This window comes from Puma concolor, chromosome A3 (assembly GCF_028749965.1).
Source record: "Puma concolor isolate L17-30 chromosome A3, mPumCon1.1.hap2, whole genome shotgun sequence".
Taxonomy (NCBI): Eukaryota; Metazoa; Chordata; class Mammalia; order Carnivora; family Felidae; genus Puma; species Puma concolor.
In genome coordinates this window covers 126,449,111-126,472,786 of record NC_141669.1, presented here as the reverse complement: position 1 = coordinate 126,472,786, position 23,676 = coordinate 126,449,111, and the positions used below count along the sequence as shown (strand labels likewise).

At 49.3% G+C, this 23,676-nt stretch overlaps 1 protein-coding gene across 1 annotated transcript; it reads right to left on the bottom strand.

Annotated features, from left to right (window-relative positions):
- Nucleotides 1-496: 496 nt before the first annotated feature.
- Nucleotides 497-11,894, bottom strand: CD40 (CD40 molecule). The gene is made up of 9 exons (XM_086702363.1): nucleotides 11,766-11,894; nucleotides 7,921-7,999; nucleotides 7,462-7,587; nucleotides 7,061-7,207; nucleotides 6,615-6,708; nucleotides 3,698-3,759; nucleotides 1,817-1,903; nucleotides 1,690-1,718; nucleotides 497-1,065 (listed from the first exon to the last, which is right to left on the bottom strand). Exons 1-9 carry the CDS (start codon nucleotides 11,814-11,816, stop codon nucleotides 901-903), a joined length of 840 nt encoding a protein of 279 aa, XP_086558489.1. The 5' UTR covers nucleotides 11,817-11,894; the 3' UTR covers nucleotides 497-900.
- Between the last annotated feature and the right edge of the window lie 11,782 nt (nucleotides 11,895-23,676).

The window sequence follows — 23,676 nt, the reverse complement described above, 5'->3', positions numbered from 1 at the left end:
CGCTTTGCAAAACACAACGCCAAATGCGAGCACACATGGAAACCGCCCTGGAAGGACAGCAGCCTGGGGACATTGTTATTATCCTCAGAAAGTGCCCTAATTCTGTGAGCCTGACAGTAAGTTAAACAGCTCATGTCATCGAGCATTTCCACCCCCGTTTTCCTTTATACATGTTTGATGACTTTTTAATTACATAAGCACTGTATGAACTCACTCTCCGTTTGGGGCGGGGGGAGCCAATTCTTCCTTTAACCCTTCGCCAACCCTTCTTCCCCAACCCAGACATTACAACTCCTGGAACCGTGCGTTTTCTGTGTATCCTTCTGAACACTGGCTATACCTACACATACACGGGTATGTTCTGTGCATACACATAACCCCAGACGACATATCATGCTGTTGGGGTGTGTGTGTTTTTAAAGAAATGTTTTCATACCCATCATTCTGCAGCCTGCTTTTTTTGTTGTTGTTGTTCCACAACAGTGTTCTTGAGATCTTGTTGTATAAAATATATTACACTTTTATTTAGCCAGTCCCCTGCTGCTGGACAATTAAGTGGCTTCCAGTTGTCCACTGTCACAAACAACACCGCGACGGATATTCACGCATACGTCTTCCTGGGCTCGTCGACACCACCATGATACATCTCTGGCCACTGAACTCTGGGCGGGAGGATTTTGGTGGATATTCCTACACGGCCCCCCAAAAGTTTTGCCTCCGCCTTTACAAGCAAGTCGGGGGATCAGTGGGCTCCAGGGTGGGGTGGAAGGTTCTGTTTCTGCACCACAGGGGTGCAGACCGGGGGGCGCCCCGCACCCTCCCTCTGCAGCACCAGCAGCTCCAGGCTCTCCGGCCACGTGCCCGTTTCCCATGCCGCCACACTCCTGGGCACACACCGCCTCATACTCTCTCCTGCACTGAGATGCGGCTCTCTTTGCCGTCCTCCTGGGTGACCGGCTGGCACCCGTGTAAGGTCTCCTGCACCGGAGCAATGGGGTGGAGGGTGACAGGAAGGACCTCCAAGTCCTCCACAGGGTCCTGCGACACAGCCTTAGGCTGGAGGACCTGGGGAGCCAAGGCGGGAGGTTACCCCCGGCAATCCTGCAGAAGGGGACCCCCCCCAACACGCGCGCGCGCGCGCGCACACACACACACACACACACACACACACACACACACGGAAGCCCCTTCCCCTTTCCCAAAAGGAGGGTTGGTGCTGAGTCAGTGGGTGCCTCCTGCCCCCTGCTGGCCACACAGAGAGTGTCAAGAGGCTTCCAGAGCGGGAGGCTTTGGATCCAAGGAGCAGGGGGGCTGGAGAGGGGGCCCCACCTCCTGACCGCTGACCAAGGCCACAGAGACGTGGTTCCCCACGTATCAAATGCCGGGAAGGAACAGCAAATGTCAGATTTTACCAGCGGTGCCAGGGCTGTTCTGTGGGGAGGTGAGCTCCCGAGGTGCCGGAATTTGGTGGTACAGGGGAGTGAACCGGAAGAGCCCTCCGGCCAGCACTGGGGGCGGGGGCATCGTGGGGGGGAGGGGTGGGGGGGGGGGAGAGGAGCCAGTCCTGCCGCCTCCCCACTGGCCACAGGGGCAGACCCTGAATCAGTGTTACTGCCATAGAGACAACAATGAATCAGGCTTTCTTTCCAGTTTGCCAAAACCCTCAGCCGGTGCCCAGGGTTGACCTACCTTATTCTCTGGCTTCTTGGTCACCTTTCCTAGAGAGAGAGAGAGAAGGAAAAAACCAAATGGGATGGGGAGTTGGCAAAGCCAATCTCTCCCCCTTCCCTCATCACCTCCCCACCTGGGGACTCACTGATATACGCAGACACCAACACGACAGCAAGCAGGACCACCATCGTGATGGGGATCACCACCAGGGCTCTTATCCGATCCTGGAAACCTGGAGAAATCAAGACTTCGGTGACGGCCTCCCACCCGCAGCGGCCCCCTACCCCCGTGCCTCAAGCTGCTCTGTCCCTTGCCGGACTCTCAAATCCTCCAGTGTCTGAGCTCAGCTGTATCACAGGATTCAAACAGGTGGCCCTGACAAAATGTGGCCAGATGTGTTCAGTGTGACCAGCACTGAGTAGCGATACAGCTGTCTCTCCCGGCTCCCCACACGCCCCTTCCCTCCCTACTCCCTGCCCAATGCTGAGGTCCATCGACATTGATGTCTGCATTGCTGCCTTTGTTATAGAAGGATGGAGGGGAATGTAAAGGGTTTCCTGTACCTGAGTCTCTATCCTAAATGGGAAAATGACAAAAAAAAAAGACCAAGATGCATGGCAGGAACTAGGGGAAGGCAAGTGAGACATTCACCTTGCAACAAAATTTAAGGGAACACCAAAAAACCTCAGTAATCAAGAAGAGTAATGTTTTAATGTCATGTTTGGAAAAATCATATCAACAAGCTGTGGCCCACAGGCTGGCTGCCTGCTTTTTATTTTATTTTTATTTTTTATTTTATTTTTATTTTTATTTATTTTATTTTTTTAACTGAGCAGGCTCCATGCCCGACATGGGGCTTGAGCTCATGACCCTGAGATCAAGAGTCACATGCTTTACCAGCTGAGCCAGCCAGGCGTCAACAGATGTCTGTTTTTTAAATAAAGTTCTGTTGGGGGTGCCTGGGTGGCTCAGTCGGTTGAGCATCTGACTTCGGCTCAGGTCATGATCTCACGGTCCATGAGTTCGAGCCCCGCGTCGGGCTCTGCGCTGACAGCTCGGAGCCTGGAGCCTGCTTTGGATTCTGTGTCTCCCTCTCTCTCTGCCCCTCCCCCACTCATGCTCTGTCTCTGTCTCAAAAATAAATAAACATTTAATAAAGTTTTATTAGAACCAGGGCTGGGATTAGGCTGAGGCAAGTGAGGCAGGGTTGGGTCATGTTTTTATGTAAATTTTGATATTGTATTCTTTCTAGACTTTTTTTTTACATTAGCTTTGTTTTTTTATTTTTTTTTTCAACGTTTATTTATTTTTGGGACAGAGAGAGACAGAGCATGAACGGGGGAGGGGCAGAGAGAGAGGGAGACACAGAATCGGAAACAGGCTCCAGGCTCTGAGCCATCAGCCCAGAGCCTGACGCGGGGCTCGAACTCACGGACCGCGAGATCATGACCTGGCTGAAGTCGGACGCTTAACCGACTGCGCCACCCAGGCGCCCCTAGCTTTGTTTTTTTAAAAAAAAAATGTACCTAACGTTATTTATCTTGATTACTGCATTTTCTGCCTGCCCACCTGCCTGCCTCACTCACCTCACTCCCGTCCCAGCCCTGCCAAGAGGAAAGTGGGTCTGAAGAAGGGCCTGTGGCCTGTGCTACTGTAGGCCAACCTCCTCGTTATAAAATCAAAACCAAGGCTCTGAGAGGAAACAGTGGCACGCCCACGCTGGTGTTGAAATGCAGGGTGGAGTATCTCCAAAGTGCAGGAACCCATGCCAGGCACTCCCCCCAACCAACGAAGGGAAGTGCTGTCATCAGCCCATTTCACAGATGAAGAAACTGAGGCTCAGAGTGGGGAGGGGACTTGCCCAGGCTCCACAGGTAAGTGGCAAAGCTAGGACACCTCAATCCCAAACTGCCTCCTCTCACTTCACCCCTCTCTTTCCGCACCAGGTGTCTCTGTGCGACCCTGCGTCCCCTGTCAGCTCGCCACCTTCCCGGCCTGCTGCCAGAGTCCCTTCTCTAAGACTCACCGCAGACGGCATCCGTCTTGTTGGTCCCCGCCTGAAGCTCCACCAGGCCTTTGGTCTCACACCTGTGCACAGACAGGCGCACGCACATGTGCACACACGGACACACGGTGAGAGAAAGAGACATTACATTTCCCCAGCCGTAAGATTTCCAACCCCGGAGGGAGACCATCAAAACCAACAAGTTCAGGTTCACTGAGCACGTATTGTGTGCAAGCCCCTGTGCTGGTTATTATGGGAATGACACAGACTCTGTTCTTAGGGAAGTCATGAGTGCAGAGAAAACATTATTGCGCATCTTCAAGGAGGAATAATAGGCCAAAGTTTGTCACATAGGTCAAAGTGAACTGGGAATTGTTCAGAGAAGGGGAGACAAAGCCCACAGTGGCTGGAATAGAGGGGTGATGAATTCAGTTTAAGGCAGGGCTTCTCAGCCTCAGCACTACTGACGTGTGGGGCCACATAACTCTCTGTTGTGGGACCGTCCTGTGCACCGTAGGACACTCAGCAACACCCCCGGCCTCCACCCACTAGTTGCCAGTAGCAGCCCCTCCTCAGTTGTGACAACCAAAACGTCTCCAGATATTGCCAGATGTCCCCTGGGGAGAAAAACCGCTCAGTTGAGAATCTCTGGGTTAAAGGCTCGTCCAGAAAGACTTCCCTAGGGAAGGGCGATCTGAGCGGCCCTGAAGGATGTAAACTTAGAGCAGCAGAACATTCTAGCTGAAGCAGGACAATGTGATTTGAGGGATTAGGTGGGGGAGGGGGGCGTGCCAACCGGTATTAGGGAACTATGGAAAATTGGGTCTTTAGAACCAGATCACCGGTAATCAGCCATGAAGGTTTCAACTGGATTCAGCTGGGAAGTCGCATCAGCACCCAACCAGACGCCCCAACAGTGAGAGGACTCACTTGGCCGGAGAGCTTGCAGGAGGAGAAATTATGGAAGAGTGGACAGCTGGGAGGCCTGCGCAGGAGTCTCAATATGGGATGATGAAGATGTGGTCGCTGGAGGGGTGGGGAGGAACGGATAGAAAAGGACACCACGAAGAAAAAAAACATCTAAAGTGGGAAAAGGGTGAGAAGCTTCAAAGAAAGCACATACATAAGAATGCTTAGGTGTCTACAAGGCACCCCTACATGTCTTTTCCTCATGCCTTGTGAGATGAAGGTCATTCCCATTCTCCAAGTGAGGGCACTGAGGCTCAGAGGGTCGCAAACTTTCTAAGCTGCAGTGAGGCTGGAACTCAGGGCTCTGATCTTTTTTTTTATTTATTTTATTTTTTATTTTTTTTTTAAATTTTTTTTTTTAACGTTTATTTATTTTTGAGACAGAGAGAGACAGATCATGAACAGGGGAGGGGCAGAGAGAGAGGGAGACACAGAATCGGAAGCAGGCCCCAGGCTCTGAGCCATCAGCACAGAGCCCGACGCGGGGCTCGAACTCACAGACCGCGAGATCGTGACCTGAGCTGAAGTCGGACGCTTAACCGACTGAGCCACCCAGGCGCCCCGACAGGGCTCTGATCTTATTAACCAAGGTGCCCCCAGTTATCATTCAACATTTATCGGTAAAGATTAATTGAGCACTTACTATGCATGGACACTGTTCTAGGCATAAGGAATGCATCACCGGAACAAAAAAAAAAAAAAAAGGCCAAGTCCCTACACTGAAGGAATCTGCAGTCTACTGGAGCAAGGCAGACAGTAAACAAATAACAAAGTATATACGAGATGCTAGTATTTGTGTGGAAAATACGTGTTTGCATGCGTGTGCATTTATTTATTTGTACATAGACTCTCTGGCAGGACACACAGGGGGAAAAGCTGCTTCCAGGGAGGAGAACTGAGTGGCCAAGGAACAGAAACTCATCACCATAGGCTCTCTCGTGCCTTGTGTTTCATGAGCCTCTCTTACCCATTTTTTTTTTTAATTAAATGTAAAAAATAATTGGGCGGTGTTTAAGGGTATTCCGGGCAGGAGAGTTTGATGCAAGAGGAGAAACAGCACATTGAGGGCATCGCAGGTAGCATGTGGGGAAAAGTCAAGAAATGGTGCCGCAAGTTAGGGGAGCAGGTGAAGGAGTCTACGTTTCATCCTAAAGGCACAGGGAGTCACGAAGCCTTTTAAATAGGGAGCACTGTGATTTGAAATAAACTAGAAAGCTCACTTTGGCAAGAGGATAGAGACACAGCTGAAGAGGAGAGACCAGAGGCAGGGAGGCTGGTGAGGAGGTGAAGGCACCATCCAGACCACAGGGATGACCACAGGGATGACCACTGGAGAGAAAAGGAATCCCAAAACATTTGGAAGGCTAGATAGACAGGACCTGGTACCTGATGTGGGCTTGGAGGTGAGGGAGGGACCACGGGACAAGTGCCCAAACACAAGTGAGTGTCTTCCCAGAGGGTGAGAGGGGCGGGCAAGTGAGTCCATTTGGTGCCTGTGGGTCAACTGCGTGGAGTTGGACCCTTGGTGGTGGCATGTTACTGTCTTGGACCCAGGAGACAGATCCAGACAATAGATGCTGATTGGGAACCATGGATATGGATGAGATGCCCGGGGGAGGCGGGCAAAGTGATTGGGGAGTAGAGCCTAGAACAAAGGCCAAGGAAATCAGTTAGAAGGAGCAGAGGAGAAGTAGAAGGAAAGCAAGAGAGGTGTCCTGGTGCCCCCAAGAAGGGAGTTTCATGAAGATCAAGAGGTCAGCAGTATCTGTTACCGCCAAGACAGAGCAGAAAAAAAAAAAAAAAATGCTGAAAAGTGGCCTTTGGGTCAACCATGTGGACACTCTAGAAGTTCTCTATGTGCACAAGTGTGTGGGCATGGGGAGCAGGGGCTGAAGGACAGGTGGCCGGGTAGAATAGAAGTAGTCCCACACCCCTCTTAGGGCAGGAAACAGGGGGTGAATCCTTGTACCTCGTCCAAGGGTGACACTTTTCCAAAGCAGATGACACATTGGAGAAGAAGCCGGCTGGGCACGGATGGCAGATGGTATCAGAAACCCCTGTAGCTGGAAGGGAGGAGGTGGCTTTCGTCATCACAGGGGACCACCCACCCGACTCTCAAGGGAACAGGTGGACAGGAAGGGCCAGAAGAACCATCTATGTCAAGTGCTGTCCCCCAGCACAGAGCTTCCCCGACTGCTGCAGCCCCTAAGAAGCCTCCTCCCACTGCCCAACCAAGGCAGATACCCAGGGCTGGAGGCAGGACAAGAAAGGTGCCACTTCCTGCTCACCAAGCAGAGGTACCAATGCAGGGTGGCCCCTCCACCTCCGAGACCGAGCGCCCACTGCCCAATCCCTCACCGTGAGTGTCAGCTCCTCTCTCCTGCCCACAGAGCCAATTCCCAGCAGGCCACTTACCAACCTGCTTGACTCCAAGGCCAGGGGGGCACAGGGTGTGCTGGATGCAGCTTTCACAGGCGTCGCTGGTACAGTGTAGACCTTCGTCACATGTGCAAGTGGTGTCAGTTTCTGAGGTGCCTTCCCTCTGGACCTGGAGCCCTTGGTCTGAGCAGAGATGGCAGGAAGGATGGGGACCCCTTACGAGCCATGCTTGGGGGATCTGCCCCTCACACTTCCTGCTTTTATCAGACCCTCTTCCAAGTAGGGATAGGAATCAAATTATTTAACAACCGGTACAACCCAGACTCCAACCAATCAGAACAGACCCTGGCTATTAAAAAGCAACGGCTGCATTGTCAGGAATAAGTTAGACTATCAGCCTGACTCCCCGCGCACCCCTTCCCCAGCAGCCCACGCACTGGGGTCGCAGTACTTGTGCTGGTGACAGTGTCTCTCTATGTTCCAAGTGTCTAGGAATTCGCCTTTTTTGCAAGGAAGGCATTCCGTGGAGGTGACCTCTGTGCAGTCATTCACCAGTTTCTCTCCTGGAAAACATCAGGAAATGAAGCAGCTCCAGACGGCTCAATGAGTCAAGACATTTATCAAAAACTGATCAGGCTGGGTTTTAGGGCAGGGGATTCAAAGATGACAGTCTCGGACCCTTCTAGACTTCATAGTCTGGTGGGGGACATGGGAGAGATAGGAGCCCCACTCCCGGGTAGGCAGAGAGGGGACCCAGGACATTCTGGCTGCAGGGCGGGGATGGGGAAAATCCCAGGGGTCATTTGAGACTCAAGTTTACAGTTGACACACGGGGCCTGCACCCACCAGGAAGCCAGGAAGGGTCCCGCTGTGGGGCTGGAGGGTCGGCTGCTCACCTGGCTGGCACTTATCACAGCACCGACTGTTTATCAGGTACTGGTTTTCTCTGCACGTAGTGCGTGGTTCTGGGTGGACCTAAAAACAGAATTGGACGATTTGAGGGGCTCTTGAAATCTCTACTGCAGCCTCTAAGGCAGGAAGGTGGAAGTCAGCCAGCACAGAGGTTAGAACTGAAGTGGAAGTCCAAAGCAGAAAACTGGAGCCTGCATATTACTTGGTGTGTTTGTTTTTAACTAAATTGCCAACTGACGTGATTATAAAAGCACCCAGAGGATCGGTCTGGCATTTTACAAAGCGATTGCACTGGGACATCGCAATATTCTCGGCACTAAACAGATCTTCCTTTTGGCTTGACGCCTGAGTCTTTCCTCTTCCCAAACACCCAGGAGCACATGAGAGCTCCGGTACCTCCCCTGGCGTCCTGAGGCTGGCTAGGCAGCTGGTCCTAGGCCTGGCCGAGGCTATATTTAGCACTTGGCCGCTTCCTTCAATTCTTCTGCTCCCCACCCCTTTTCCCTCTCCAAACCCTGATCTTCTGATTATCCAACCCCTCTCTCATGAAATGCCAGGACTGTGAAGCTGGAAGGAAAAAAATCCAACTTTTTTGCATTACAAATGGTAAGGCTAAGGACCAGAGAGGTTGGGTCACCTGCCCAGGGTCACACAGTGATAGAATCTGAATAAGAACTCAGCTGTCAATACTCCCCCTCTCCGTCAACTGCACTATTTTTTACTCCATCCAGGTACCATTAATTTAAGTACATTTGTTTTATTTTTTAACCATTGTGATTTTTATTTATTTTTAAGTTTATTTTATTTATTTATTTTGAGAGAGAGAATGCGCACGCTAGTATAAGCGGGGGAGGGATAGAAGGAGGGGATGGGGGGGGGGAGAGAATCTCAAGCAGGCTCCGCACCATCAGCGCAGAGCCCGATGCAGGGCTCATACTCACAAACCATGAGATCGTGACCTGAGCTGAACTCAAGAGTCAGACGCCCAACTGACTGAGTCACCCAGGCACCCCTTATTTTATTTCTTTTTAATGCTTATTTATTTTTGAGAGAGAGAGAGAGAGAGGACACGAGCAGGGGAGGGGCAGAGAAGAGAAGGAGACAGAGGATCCGAAGCAGGCTCTACGTCGACAGCAGCGAGCCCAATGCAGGGCTCCAAATCACGAACCATGAGATGGTGACCTGAGTGGAAGTTGGACAGTTAACCAACTGAGCCACCCTGGTGCCCCTGAATACGTTTATTTTAAATGTAAACCTTATAGCGCTGCCATCAGAGAAGAACCAGTATCACTTCTCATAAATAAAAGGCAACCCTAAAAATAAATTCAACAGAAGCAAAACAATGTTATTAAAACCCAGCTGGTTGCTTTGCTTGCTGACCTTGGCTTTTGTTTCAAAAAGGGGGATTAACGGGGCACCTGGGTGGCCCAGTCAGTTGAGTGACGGACTCTTGATTTCGGCTCAGATCAGGGTTGTGGGATTGAGCCCCGCATGGGGTCAGCACTGAGAGTGGAACCAGTGCTGAGCGGTAACCTGCTCAAGATTGTCTCTCCCTCTCCCTCCGCCCCTCTCCCCTGCTCGTGCTCTCCCTCTCTCTCTCTCTCTCTCTCTCTAATAAAATAAATAAATAATTTTAAAAATAAATAAATAATAAAAAAGGAGGATTAGCAAATGCTGGAGAGGTTTTAACTATATTCTAGCTCCAAAGACCTCCTCCTTGAAAAAAAGGAGGATTTTAACAGAACTGTAAAACAAATCTATGTTGTTTAGTCCCGTACCCTTGTGCTCCCTAAAATCATGCCACACTTGGGAAACAGCCAGTGAAAAGAGCACAGGATTGAGAATCCAACAGTGTAAGGCTGCAATCTTGACGTCATAACACTTACTAGTTATGTTGTCTCTTAGCCTCAGTTTCCGCATCTCTAAAATGGGAGTAATGCCTGCCCCACAGATTCGGTTGTGAAAATCAGAATGAATATATGTATATGGCCTGGCACGGCAGCTAGAACATAGGAGGTGCTCATTAAAAGGCACTTTTAATTATCATATATATATGAATATCTGTTTGGATGACTAACGCCCTGGCTAACTGGCTGGCTGTCCAGGATTCTGCCTAATTGGTGGCTCTCATTCAATGAGAAAATTACCTACAGAAGTGAATCTTACTCCAAATGGAGAAGGAAGTATGAAGGTCTGTTGCCTCCACCACCACATCCTGTGAATGTTCTTCCTACAACCCTGTGGACTTTCCCACTAGACTCCCAGGGCAACGAAAGTCCTTTATGCCATGTTCAAACCTATGAGAAATACGGCTTCTTCTCTGAAAGTTTGTCAATCTCCAGCTCCCACTCCATAGCTCTAATCCTTCTGACAAAGCAGCTCAGGACCTAGGCTTGGGGAGGCGGGCGTGGGCATCAGGCAGACGGAGATTTACATCCAGGTTCCACCTAGCTGTGAGAACTCTGGCAAGTTCTTTCCTCTCTCTGAGCCTCCGTTTGCTCATCTGTACAACGGGGGAGTCAAAAAAATCAGACCAAGAATGCGTGTAAAGCATTTTGCTCGGAGCCTGACAGAAAGGAAAGTCTCAAAAACAGTCCCTGCTATTGTCATAGCCCAGTCTCTACCTGGAGCCAGACCTGGTAGTGTGCTCTTGAGAAGCCCAGACCACCCTTCTTCCTGAATCCCCTGGCTCTCCCTCCAATCCTCCTACAAGAGCCCTCTTCCTCCTCTCACTAGCTCCAACACTGCCCCGCCCCCCCCCCCCAACTCCCTTCTCCCTAAGAACCATTGCTTAGAGTGAAAATGAAAGTTCTGGGACAAAAGCAGCTTCCCCAACTGCTCTCTTCCCTTGCTGCTGACTCCCCTCCCCTGCGCCTCCATGGGTCTTTCCTGCCCAGACTTCATGCCAGAAACTACGGCCCTTGAAAGCAGGGGGAGGCCGGAGAGGTTGGAATGAGAGCGGCAGGTACTTGGGGGGATTCCCAGCCTCCAGAATGAGGAACTACAAAAATACATTTGAACAAAAAGTGAGTCAAGTGTGGGCCTCTGAAAATCCCGGAGATGTGCTTGGTTGGGCATAACTGAGACTTTCTGGTGCCTGGAGAAACCCCTGCTGGTCTCCTCACCCCACCCCTGGGTCCCTTGAATTATTCATCTCCCCCAGGGGTCCTCTATGTCATCTTAAATTCAGGAGGCAGAGACACAGCCTTGGGTATTCCTCCTAGGTTGGATCACCCAGGATTTGGGGGTCGAGGTGGGGTGGGAGTGTTAAAAACCCCTTGCCTTCTCAAAGAAGTACCTGGGCCTCTGCACCCACCCTTGTTCCCACAAGATACTCTGCAAGAAGGCGGCCCCAGGGGGCCAGGACATGATAACCGCTCACAGAGGCTGCCTGCCATCTGTCCACAATGTTAAAGGGACAGGAAACCTGCCAGACCCGCCCCTGCCCTTGCCCCGGCCTCCCTTCTCATCTCTGAAACCCCTCAGCAGTCTCCGCGTGGCCAGCCTCTGAGGCAAACCCAGACTCCAGCCTCCCGACCAAATAAAGTCTTGAGTCTCCCAAAATCCCAACCCCGTCCACGCCGCAGGTGCACGTTTCCTGCAGTGGCCCCCCACCACCACCACGCGCCCTCTTGGGGCTACCTGGGACCCCAACCTGGGATGACACAGAAGCAGCCGGGACCCGGGGTACCTTACGCACCTTCTACCCCGTCTTCTATCCCCCAAAATCAGCTAGGAAGTTGCCTTCCCCGAAATATTGCTTCTCTTCCCATTCTCCACTCTCAAATCCCCAAATCCCCCGTCGGGTCGGAGCAGAAACTCAACTTACGGCGGTCAACACGCAGCCCCAGAGGAGACAGCGCAGAGGCAGAAGAACCATGGCGAGGTGAGTACCTAGCGGCCGAGTACGGGTGCGGGCACTGCGCGCGTAGTAACTCCCTCGGCCCGTGCCCCACCCCACGCGCGCCCGCCCAGAAAATGGGCGGGGTCTTCGGGGACCAATCGCGGCCAGCATCGTTGGGGGAGGCGGAGCTCCTGACAAAGCTGGGCGCCGGGATTTCCCCCGAACGTTCCTAGGAGTCGAATCTCCCGGGAGAGTAGGGACTTGCTTTCGGCGAGGGGGAGGGCGCGTGGTCCCTGGAAGTGCACTTCCTCCTCGCCCCTGGGACTCAGAGGCCAAGCTGAAGAGGGCAAGGAGCTAGCAGTGTTTCCGGAGCGCGAAGGCAGAAAAGAGAGATCCCCCGCGTGCTGGGAAGAAGCCCCAGGGACACCCCCCCCCACGGTTCCCCACCCACCCCCCCGCAGCCTCCGGGAATTCCGGCAGAACCGAAAGTGTCCCCACCGCGGATGCACAGGCCTGAGGAAGTTCCCCGCATCCCAGAAACCGGGAAGGCCATAGCTGGGGTGTGGGGGAGAGGAGGGCTCCGGTGGCGTTTCAAGGAAAACAGTTTCCCAGCTTAAAGTTTCCCTCTCTTTCAAAGGAAATTCCCTCCTGTGGATGCAGCGTCCCAGCCTCCCCATCCATCCATCCATCCATCCATCCATTCATGCGTCTCCACCAGATTCTATTCCAACGCAGCCGTTCCCATCTGTCACCCGGAGACAGGCATTTGGAGTAGCACATCAGCCTTTGTGTGGGAGCGCAGGACCCCGTGAGAATCTCAGGAGACTCGGGACTCTTTCCTTCTGCAGAAACACACACACCCTTGTGCCCACATTGCCCGGGTTCTGGCCCTTCTTCAACCAGTGTTAACACGGTCTACTCAGCAGCATAGAATCCCTGAATTCTGACCGAGACTCTCCTTCTGATGGGTTGACTTCCCTTGAGCTTTGGTTGTCGCCAGTGCAACCTGAGGAGCGTGAGCTAGACAGCTGGTTGTCGGGGTGACGGACTCCCCACGTTCTGCATTTCCGGGCCAGGCCAAAAGGCCAGGCTGCATGGAATCAGACAGGATGGGAGACGAAGGGGCTGTTAACTCCACCCTCCTGGCTTCTGCTGCAAAGGGCACCCTCCTTTCCATCACCTCCACCACTGATTCACAGGCTTATCATCTCTCACCTGGGCTGTCCCAACAGCCTCCCTCCTTCACTAGGTACCTTTTCAGCCCCTACTATGGGCCAGGCAACTCTCAACTAACTAACCGTCCCCCACTCCCCCCTTCTCTCGTTGTTCATACTGTTGCAATTCTCTTTGCAAACCCCAGGTCTGATCTGCTCCGGACACTTCCCTGCTGAATAACCTCTTTGGGCTCCCCATCCTCAAGATGGTCCAAACCCCTCCTCCTGACCCAGCAAGCTCTTCTCCACTCTACCCCCACCTGTCTCCCCATGCTCACTCCCTGCCATGTCCTCCCATGCACACTGGTTTCCACCATACTCTCCTCCCCACGTTCAAACGATCTTGTCTTCTTACTGTGTCTTGCTGTTTCCTTCTTTCCCCTCTCCTTCCTGGAACCAGTTTAAATTTCACCTTCTCGTTGGTTAAACCTCCTCTTAACTTCCTGCGCCCCTTCCTTAGCCCCTTCTCCATGTTCCCACAGCATTAGCCTGCTGGACTAGAATTCCATCTGTCTGGCCCCATTGGACCGTGAGCTCCTTGAAGGCAAGGCTGACTTCATCCCAGTCTGGGGCACGTAATAGGACACCAATACATATTTGCTGAGTGAATAAATGAGTAAGTGGGTTCAGTAACTTCTCATTTGCAGTACATCCTCCATCAGGAAGGATGTGGGGGGCAGGAGATGCAAAGCTGATTGGTAGCCGCAACACATCACAAGCTGGTGGTCAGACACCGATAAGCCAGGAACGCTTGAAATCAGAGTCCAGGGGACTTCACGAAAGCCACCAAACATGCCTGGGATAAAGAGAATATTAAACTTTCTTTTCCCTTTTTAACCCACTTCAAAAAGCAAACACAGCTTTAATTCCTTTGGGAGGGGGGAGGGCGTTGCTATAATAACTTCAGCCATTACTTATTCTTTATTTGCTTGATTCCAAAATTGGGCCCTTCACAAAACTGCCTTGGGAAGCAAGTACACAGAATTAAAACGTTAATTATATTATATAAAACATATCATGGTCGTAATTAAAGCTGCTTAAATTAATGTGTGGAAGAATAAATAGTAGCCTTCGGGTTGCCCCATGGGGTGAAGACCAGATAAGATAAAGGGAAGATATTTTAGTATATGCATATCCCAAGGAGACATGTGCTGTGGGGAGAGGCTAAGAGAAGGCATAGAATCCTCCTGGGCTGAGAAAAATACACTGGAAGAGGAAAGCGAGATGATTTATAGGGAGGATGGCAATATTTCAGAGTCCTGTCAAAGAGGGGAACTATTTAGGAAGGGTTCAAAGATAGGGCAAAGGACATTCCAGGAGTGGGGACCCAGGATTTTGGAATGACAAGATATGCCCTTTGCAGGAGGTGGGGAGGGGGGCAGTCACAGGGCCACATGGATGGGTAAGAAGCAGGCCTGGACGTCAAGTCCACAACATAGCCAGAATCTGGTGAGCAGATGATTCTAATATGAAAATCCCATTGTGTTGCTCTTAGGTTTGAAGCAACTCCCTAGAGCCCTCACTCCTTAAGCTCACAGGACCTCAAGGCCATGGGCTCCTTCTGCCCTCAACTTTCTGCTCCAGACTGTGCCACCACCTCTGCCGGAAAGACCTTCTCCATTCTCCTTTCATTGGATCAACCCCTTCTCATCTTTCAAGTCTCAGCTCAGGTGCTGAAGCAGAGCCCTCTGCATCAGCCCTCTGCAAGCCCGGAAAGCCCTCTGCATCAGCCACCCTGGAATGTGCACCCACCAACCTCCCCTCGCCCTCTCAGAACCCTGCGGCTGCTTACCTAAGCAAGCCTCCAGCCCTACCACACTGTATTCCAGTTATTCTGTTTACTCATGGAACCGGTATACTGAGGCGACTCGACTTGATAGGGCATAATAATGAAGCTTTCCCCCCTAATCTCTACCTTCAGCTATGCTGTGGTGAATTTCCCTTTTCCATCCCTTAATGACATCTTGGGCAGATTGCATTACTTTTGGATCACTTTCTGTTGTTAAACCTCCATCCTTGAAAGCTTTATTCTCAAACTCAATTTAAATCTCATTCTGTCTTCTCCCTTACTCATCCAAGGGTTGACTGGAGCCAGGATCCTGCCAGTTCGAATAAAGGGTGGGGGAGGGGAGCCTAGCCGGCTTGGAAACATGCCCCAGCACCCTCCCCCTTGTTGAAATTGGGAAAGGGGGAATGGGAAGAGCCCTCCACAGTAGCTCCCTCCCTGTGGGTTGACCCTGTTTCCCGGGCTAACCTGGAGTAGCAAGTGTTTACAAATGGTTTCTCATGGGCCACATGAGTATACCTCTGTGGGCTTCCCCACTGCACAGTCCTCTGACAGGGGGCTTCGGGCTCAGGTTTCAGCTTCCCCACCTTGCCCCGCCACCTCTGCTTCTGCCTCTGGTGGGACCCTCTTGCTCTGCAGTCAGCCTGCTCCAGTGGAACACTAGGAGCTTAGCTAACTACTACTGGGTCCACTTGACCCAGAGAAACTCAAGACGTCCTGGCCAGCGGCTCCACGGTGACCCCTCTCTCCACCTCTCTCTTCCCCTGCTCAGACAGACCCAGGGGGACATCAGCAAGTCCACTACCAAGTTGACCCCCACTGGGGAACAGCATCCCAGCATCCCCTTTTTGCAGCCACCCCTCAATCTCCAGAAGGGACTCCCAATGAAAAGGGGGAGAAAAGGGAATTGCTTTCACAATAAACACTATATTCCTCATCAAAACCAAAGAACTCCTCCCTCCCCAGTATTACTGTTTGGGCAAGGAAGAGGAAAGTGAGCTTACAGCTAGGGGATCTGAGCCATTTGTGCCCCCTTCAGTAAACCTGGCAGGCTCCATTCAGAATGCGGGTTACACAGGGCCTGTTTGCTTTGGCCGTGGGACATGGTACCAATTCCTGAGTAATGGGGAGTTCCCACTCAGTAACCTTTGGATTGGGCCATCCTTCATGCCTAACTTGATGCTTGGAGAGGACGGTCTTTGTAGCCTGAGGCCCACACAGAGCCCAGGCACATGCTAGATGCTGAGCAAGTATTTGTTGAGTGAACGTGGGACTATAAAGTAATGAGACTGTAGGGCTCCATCGCTTCTACCTGATCATTCTCACACTGTCTGGGGAGCTGCTCATCTCCCTCCACCAGAGAACCAGGCTCTCTAGCTAGGATTCCCAGGCCCAACTGTAAACACAAATCTCTCCTTTCAGCTCAGCATAGTTGGGGTGGGATTTATCAAAAGGACTACGAAACTCAGAAAAGAACCCAACCATAAGTTAAGAACACCTGAGAGCCAGCAAAAAAAAAAGATGGATGAACTGACAAGTTATAGACATTTTTTTTAGCATGATCTGGTCAAAGCCACTTACTGACTTGGCTGATCCTGATTTCCTAGACCTCGGGGTCTTGTCCTCAGCCTTGTCAAGCTTTGATGTCTGGAATGTGAGATGGCTTTGGTTGGGGGAGAGGATCCAAATCCCTTATAGTGGCCTCAAGACCTTGAGTAATCTGACTTCTGATGATAGTACCTTCTACACACCCACTTGCAGGCTACACCCCAGCCATCCAGTCTTCTTGGTTCACCTCAGAGCCTTTGTCTGTGCTGTTCCCTCTGCCGGAAAGGCCCCTCCTCCCACTCTTCATCTGCTGACTCTTCATCACCATTCAGATCTCCGGGCAAATGACACCCTCAGAGAGTTCTTCCCTGATAACTTTATCTAAAGTTAAGTTCCTCTGCTGCAACCCACTTCCCCACCGCTGTCCTCTCTCATGGCACCTGTTCTAGTCACAGTTGTCATTGCAAGCAAGACAAGACGGAGCTGGTGAACTTAAATAGAAGAGAACATTGTTGGAGGGTGTCAGGTGGCTCATAGAACTGACAGGAAGGCTGAAGGACCAAACTCCAGCAGGAACCGCAGGAGGCAGGACATAGTCAAGACTCTGCTACAGGTCTTACAGGTCTTACAAACCAGCTCTGTGTTAGCCAACCTCCAAGATGGCCCCCAATGACCCCACCTCCTGGTCTTCACACCCTCTGTGGTCCCCACCCTCACGGTACCGAGGTTGGTCTGTGTAACCAATAGAAACAAGGGGAAATGATGGCACGTCACTTCTAAGATTAGGTCATAAAACTGAGATTTCAGGCTTCTGTGCTCTATAGAATATTCTCTCTCTCTCTCTCTCTCTCTCTCTCTCTCTCTCACCTTCCCCCTTTCCCCTTTGCCTTCCCCTCCCCCTCCTCCTCTCCTCTCTTCTTTCTTCCCTTGTCAGGCCCACCTAGGAAGCCAGCTGTCCCATCAGGAAAGTGTTCAGGCAGTCTATAGAGAGGCCCACATGGTGAGGATCCGACAATTCTGGCCATCAGCCACATAAGACGAGTGGACCCTCCAGGCCCAGTCAAGTCTCAGATAAGCGAAGGCCCAGCTGACACCTTGACTGCAGATTTGTGAGCTCATAAATGTTTCATTATTTCAAGTCGCTAGGTTTTAGGATAATTTCTTACACGGCAATAGAAATAGATAACTAACACGATCAGTAAGTGACCCTGACCTTGAGCATCAATCCCTCGAAGTTCAGTGTCTTGGGAAGGGACATTAGAGTGGCCACACTTGGCTTACACCCCATATTCTGGCTGCCAGGGGGTGGGAAGAACTATCTGAGTCCTCCTGGCCCCTGGTGAGTCCTGCCCTTCGACGTTCCCCTCAAATAAGAAGGATGTTCCTAGGCTAAATGGTCAAAGCGGTCCACTTGCACTGCAATGTTTTGTCACATTACCACCAGCTGCAGTTCCCTGCACAGGAAGGCCTTTTTTCTTCTTTCTCCCTCCCTTCCCTCCTAATTTTGGGCACACAGCAAGGCCCCAGAACTAAAGGAAGCAGATACTCTCTTGGCCAATAGTACAGAGGAAATATCCCTCAAAAATCAAAAGTCCGAGTGCCTTAAAAATGTCAAACCCTGAGGGCAACCTCTTCTCAGTGGATTAGTTGGGGGGGGGGGAGAATAGTTTGGGAATCAGGATCAAAAGATCCAATTCTGCATCTTTTCGTATAGCCAAGGCCCAATGAATAATCAAACCTTTCCTGCTCAAGATATACATACGAAAGAGATACTTTAAAATAGACCAAAAAATTAGCCATGGTCCCATTCCAAAATTAAATCAGCTTTTTATTTGTACATGTCACCTTGCTGTCCTTGTCCATACGTACCTTCAGATTTTTCTTTTCTGAGGATATCCTAGATAGATTTCCTGTTTTATGTTTTTCAATAGCATGGTATCATATGCATTATTTCCACTTCTGTAAATACCTGTTTTTTTTTTCTTTATCTTTACACCCCCCCTTCCATAACAGCTTGATAGGTATCCTTCTACACATTTATAAATATATTTGTTCCTTCCGTAAGAAAAGGAATGTTTGCCATTTTTTGGCCCTTTTCTCACTTAACTCTATCATGGAAATCATTCCAGGTTAGCAGACACAGATCTGACACATTCCTTTTTTTAATAACTGGGTAATATTCTGTGATGGGGGCTTGTCACAACTGATTCAATCATTCTTCTTTTGATGTACATTCAGGCTGCATCCAGGTTTTTACCTCTGCGAAGCATGCTGTAACCACATGTACCCATACGCTTAGGCATTTGTGCTTCTATTTCTATAGATTTCTAGAAGTGGAATTTGCAGATATGTATATTGTAAATGGGAACAGTATTTACAAAACACTTGGGAAATGTACAAGTGTGAAGGGACCTTTGCTTTGTATGCTCTCTATCACTAGATGTTGTCATTCATTTTAATATTTGACAGTTAATGGGTGAAGAGAGAGGTCTCATGGCTTTGATTTACATTTTCTCAGTTATAATTAAAATTGAGCATCCTATCAAATGCTTATTAACCATTTGGGTTTCCTCCTTCATGAACTAACTGAATATATCCTTTGCCCATTGTTTTACTGAATGTCTTTTTCTTAACAATTTCATTCATTCATGTGTTCATTCAACAAATATTCATTGAGCATTTGCTATATGTCACTTTTGAGGTTATAGCATTGAATTAGATAAGTCCCAGCCCTAATGAAGAGCTGTTTGTATGATTTCAATGTTAACCCTTTACTATGTCACCCATATTTTTAATTTTTTAATGCTTATTTATTTTTGAGAGAGACGGAGCGCGAGTAGGGGAGGGGCAGAGAGAGAGGGAGACGCAGAATCCGAAGCAGTCTCCAGGCTCTGAGCTGTCAGCACAGAGCCCAATGTGGGCCTTGGACTCACGAACCGTGAGATCATGACCTGAGCCGAAGTCTGATGCTTAACCGACTGAGCCACCCAGGCACCCCATACTGTGTCACCCATCTTGAAAATCAGCTCAGATGTCTGATTGTACCTCGAGGCTCTCCCCATAGCCGTGCTCTGGAAGACTGCTAATCTTTATAGTTTCAGATTTTATGATGTAAAGTACCTAATATCAAGCACCACTAGCCGCTAGTTTGTTAGAGCAGAAAGACCACTTATACAATCCCCTAGGTAGCACCTTGCTGCTACCCCACTTTTATGTCCTCCATATTCACTCTTCCTGTCCCTCCTTCAAGGACCTGTGACCTTCTCCTGAAGGGCCTTTTAAGGCCGCCTGAGCATATTTAGCCCTTGAAGGGGGCAGGACAGAAGTGCCTGGGGGAATGCCCCTGGGAGCAGCCTTCTACCAATGACAGACAAAGAGTCAGCGAGTGAGTACCCTAGTTCCCTCGTCCCTTGAGTGGGATAACTCAGTGGTGTGTGTTCTACACTACCGCCCCGTGAAGATTAACCCCCAGTTGTCCACGGCACAATCAGCACATGAACCTAGCCCGTAATGGCTTCCTTCCCTCCCTGTTTCACTTCCCCACACCCCCACTGATGCTTCGTGGGGTCACCTTCCAAATTACTTGCACTCAAATCCTTATCTCAGTTTCTGTTTCTGCGAGACTTCCAACTACGTAAGACCTCTTGGTTTGCAGATGAGAAACTAGCAGCAGGAGACCGTGTAGACTGATGAACAGAAATGCGGCCTCTGAAGTCAGAGGCCTGGGTGCAAAGCCTTCTTCTGCTCCTGACTGTGGCCTTGAGTACACTCTTTCCTTTTTCTTTTTTATTTATTTATTTTTGAGAGAGCGAGAGAGCACGAGTGGAGGGGCAGAGAGAGAGGGGGACAGACAATCCCATGCAGGCTCCACACTGTCAGCACAGAGCCTGACGCAGGGTTCAATCTCGTGAACCCGTGAGATCATGACCCGAACCGAAATCAAGACTCAGATGCTTAACCAGCTGAGCCACCCAGGCGCCCCCTTGAGTACATCTTTATTTTTTTTATTATGAAATTTATTGTCAAACTGGTTTCCATACAACACCCAGTGCTCATCCCAACAGGTGCCCTCCTCAATACCCATCACCCACCCACCCCTCCCTCCGAGTACATCTTTAATCTCTGGTTTCTCCTCTGTAAAATGGACCTAATAGCTCACACGGTTGTTATAAGGATTAATTAATTATGTAATTTTCTTGTAATATCCAGTAAAAAATGTTATTAATCATTAATATTAGAAATAGAACAAAACTGCATCCTAGAGAGTACAGGTAGCTCACCTAAGGTGAGACGGAATGTGGGACGCGTGTGCCATTTCAGAAGACTCTAATCCTCTACCTTCCCATTGGCCAGGGATGTTACAGCCATCGGGTTCCACTCGTCCTGGACTTTGAATGCTCCTAGACTCATGGGAGGAATTGGGTATTTATCAACACTGTCCAACAGAAACTTCTGTGCTGATGCCGACACTCCAGATCTGTATCGAATGTGAGAGCGGCTAGCTAAGCTATATGTGCCTATTAACTTGGAATATACTTAACGCAGCTAAGGCCGTGGGTATTTAATTCCATTTACTCTTAATAAATGTAAATCGTCACACATCGCTAGTTAGACAGCTCAGGTCTAGAGAATGGGGTTTGGGCAATGACAGGAAGAGTCTTCTAAGTTCTTTTCTTCTCCCCTCCTCTTCTCTCTGCTCTTCTGCCTTCTCCCGCAGCACCAGCCATTCAGCACCCCCCTCAAGGCACCCTCTGCCTTTCCCTCCTTGGTACAGGCTGGGCTCTATGAGAGGAAGCAGAAGGGACTGTGACAAGCCTTGTGCTTCCATACACCCAGCAAGGTGAGACAAGCCCCTTTGTGGTCCCCGCATTGAAAGACCAGATGAATACCTGCTATAAATAAAGCTGAATAAAGATCCTTTTCTAGATGGCTTCCATTGTTCCCTGTTCCCTTATGGTATTCACGCCGAGATAATTTCCAGCTTCTCAGACCCTCAATAGTTATAAAACATACCATTACCTCATTTTCATTTCATTAGATTTACAGGTCACAAGACCACTTTGATCCTCACCAACTTCATCTTTAATGGTTTCAAAATCATGGTTCTTTCTGTTTCAGTGTGAGGCCGACACAGAACTTCCTACTTGTGTATTCTTACATCTCCGGCTTCCCACTTTTAACTCTCTGTCTAGACAATAGTGGCTAATGGAGTTTCCCAAATGCCAGTGTGTATTTCACATCCATGAAGACGCACCCCGTGTTGCTCTGTAACCCCACAGCATGAGCAATAAAAGCAGTCATTTCTTTCCAAACCATCTAATCCTGATGGATGGCATAGAAAGGTCTACCTGAGTCATATATCTGATAAACTGTCAGCTCTCCCAGGCTACATTTGCATGGCACCTTGAATTCGCTCTGCAGAGCACAGTGGAACACGTGTGCTTTGGAGCCTGACAGATGTGGGTTTGAATCCTATGTTGCTTAACTGTGAGGAAAAATAACTTATTCTCTTTGAGACTCAGTTTCCCCATCTGCAAAATGAAAGAATGGGAGAATTGCTTTGCAGGATAGAGGGAGGACTAGATTTATATGGAAAGCAGGATGTTGGAGGCATTAAAAGCATGAACTCGACCACTGGTACACTGCTCTGTGACCGTAGGTAATTTACCCAATTACCCAAGCTTCAATTTTCTTCCCTACATCCCAGGGATAGTAATAATGCCTACCTCTTAAAATGCTGGGAGGATTAAATAAGGATATATATATAGAGAGAGAGAGTCCTCAGAGAGTGCTGACTCAAAGAAAGTGCTCACCTCTTAGAATGCCCTAAGGAGAGCTTCTCATCCCAGGTATTAACTACTTTCTTTAGAGCAGGATTCTCGTGTGTGCGTGTGTGTGTGTGTGTGTGTGTGTGTGTGTGTGTGTGTGTGTTGTGGAGTCCTCTGACCATATGGAGAAGCCTTTGGACCCTTTTTAGAAAAACATTTCTAAATGCATAAAATGTGATAAATAGAGGTACAAAGAAAACCAATTATGTATATTGAAATACAGTCATCAAAATAGTAAAAAGACAAATCTGTGATGTAGCACTGAGCATCTTCATTAATGGATTACATAATAAGATCTAGTGGCAAGTCTAAAATTTCCATAATTTCAAAGCAGTGATGAGTGCAAACAATAATTCAAGACATCTGCAATAATTGTAATGTGATATGAAATATCTGTGATTTCTACTGGAGACAGTGTAGCAGGCTCTGACAGTATCACGGTTTGTTGCTTGCATTCATAAGTGAAAGAAACGCTTTGGGGCACCTGGGTGGCTCAGCTGGTTGAGCATCCGATTCTTGATTTTGGCTCAGGTCATGATCCCAGGGTTGTGGGATGGAGCTCCCATTGGGCCCCATGCTGAGCATGGAAACTGCTTAAGATTCCTTCTCTCTCTCCCTCTCTCTCCTTCTTCCCCTCTCCCCTGTTCATGCTCTTGAAAGAAAGAAACAAGAAAGAAAGAAAGAAAGAAAGAAAGAAAGAAAGAAAGAAAGAAAGAAAGAGAAAAAAGGAAGATAGAAAGGCTTCATTTTAGTCAGAGGTAAATGAAAGTAAAGAAGCAGTTTTTTCCCATCCAAGTTCATGAACCCCGGGTTAAAGCCTCTGCTTTATAAAATATCTAGCACCCCTTTATCCTTAGTTGTGGGTCCAAAGTCACAGATTAGGAGGTACTCCCCAAATTCTCCTCACATCCCATTAAATGGTCTCTGATTGGAAGAGTAATTTCAAGACAGAAGTGCACAGTTCTACATGAGTTGGCAACAGGCTGACAAACCACGACCAGCTAATGCTTATTGTGCAGTCCACGACAAGCACTAAGTGTGCTAAGTGTTTTTCGTGGGGTTTTTTTTTAAATAGGCTTCACGCCCAACATGGAGCCCAATGCAGGACTTGAACTCAGGACTCTGAGATCAAGACTTGAGCTGAGATCAAGAGTTGGACGCTTAACTGACTGACCCACCCAGGCAGGTGCCCCCTAAGTGTTTTACAGATGTTGACTTACATATGTGGGTTTGAACATTCACAGTAATCCTTTTAGATAGATAGATCCTATTACTATCTCTGTTTTACAAAGGAAAAAACTGAGGCACAGAGAGGTTAGGCAACATGCCCTAAGTCACACAGTGAGTAGATGGTAGAGCCAGAATTTGTACTCAAGTAGTCTGAATCCATGGTCCATGATCCTAGCTACCAGGCTATACTGTCTCTCTATCCTAGTGGAGAGGGGGAGTATGATTTAAAGAAAATTTTATTAACCTTAAAAATTAAATAGCCAGTTATTTTACCAAAAAAAAAAAATGAG

Coding starts and splice junctions, on each gene's coding strand:
- CD40 (XM_086702363.1), bottom strand. CDS start 11,816: ATGGTTCTTCTGCCTCTGCGCTGTCTCCTCTGGGGCTGCGTGTTGACC. Junction 6,709..7,060: donor CCTTGGAGTCAAGCAGGTTG/GTAAGTGGCCTG, acceptor CCTCCCTTCCAG/CTACAGGGGTTTCTGATACC. Junction 3,760..6,614: donor AAGTGTCACCCTTGGACGAG/GTACAAGGATTC, acceptor GTCTGTGCACAG/GTGTGAGACCAAAGGCCTGG.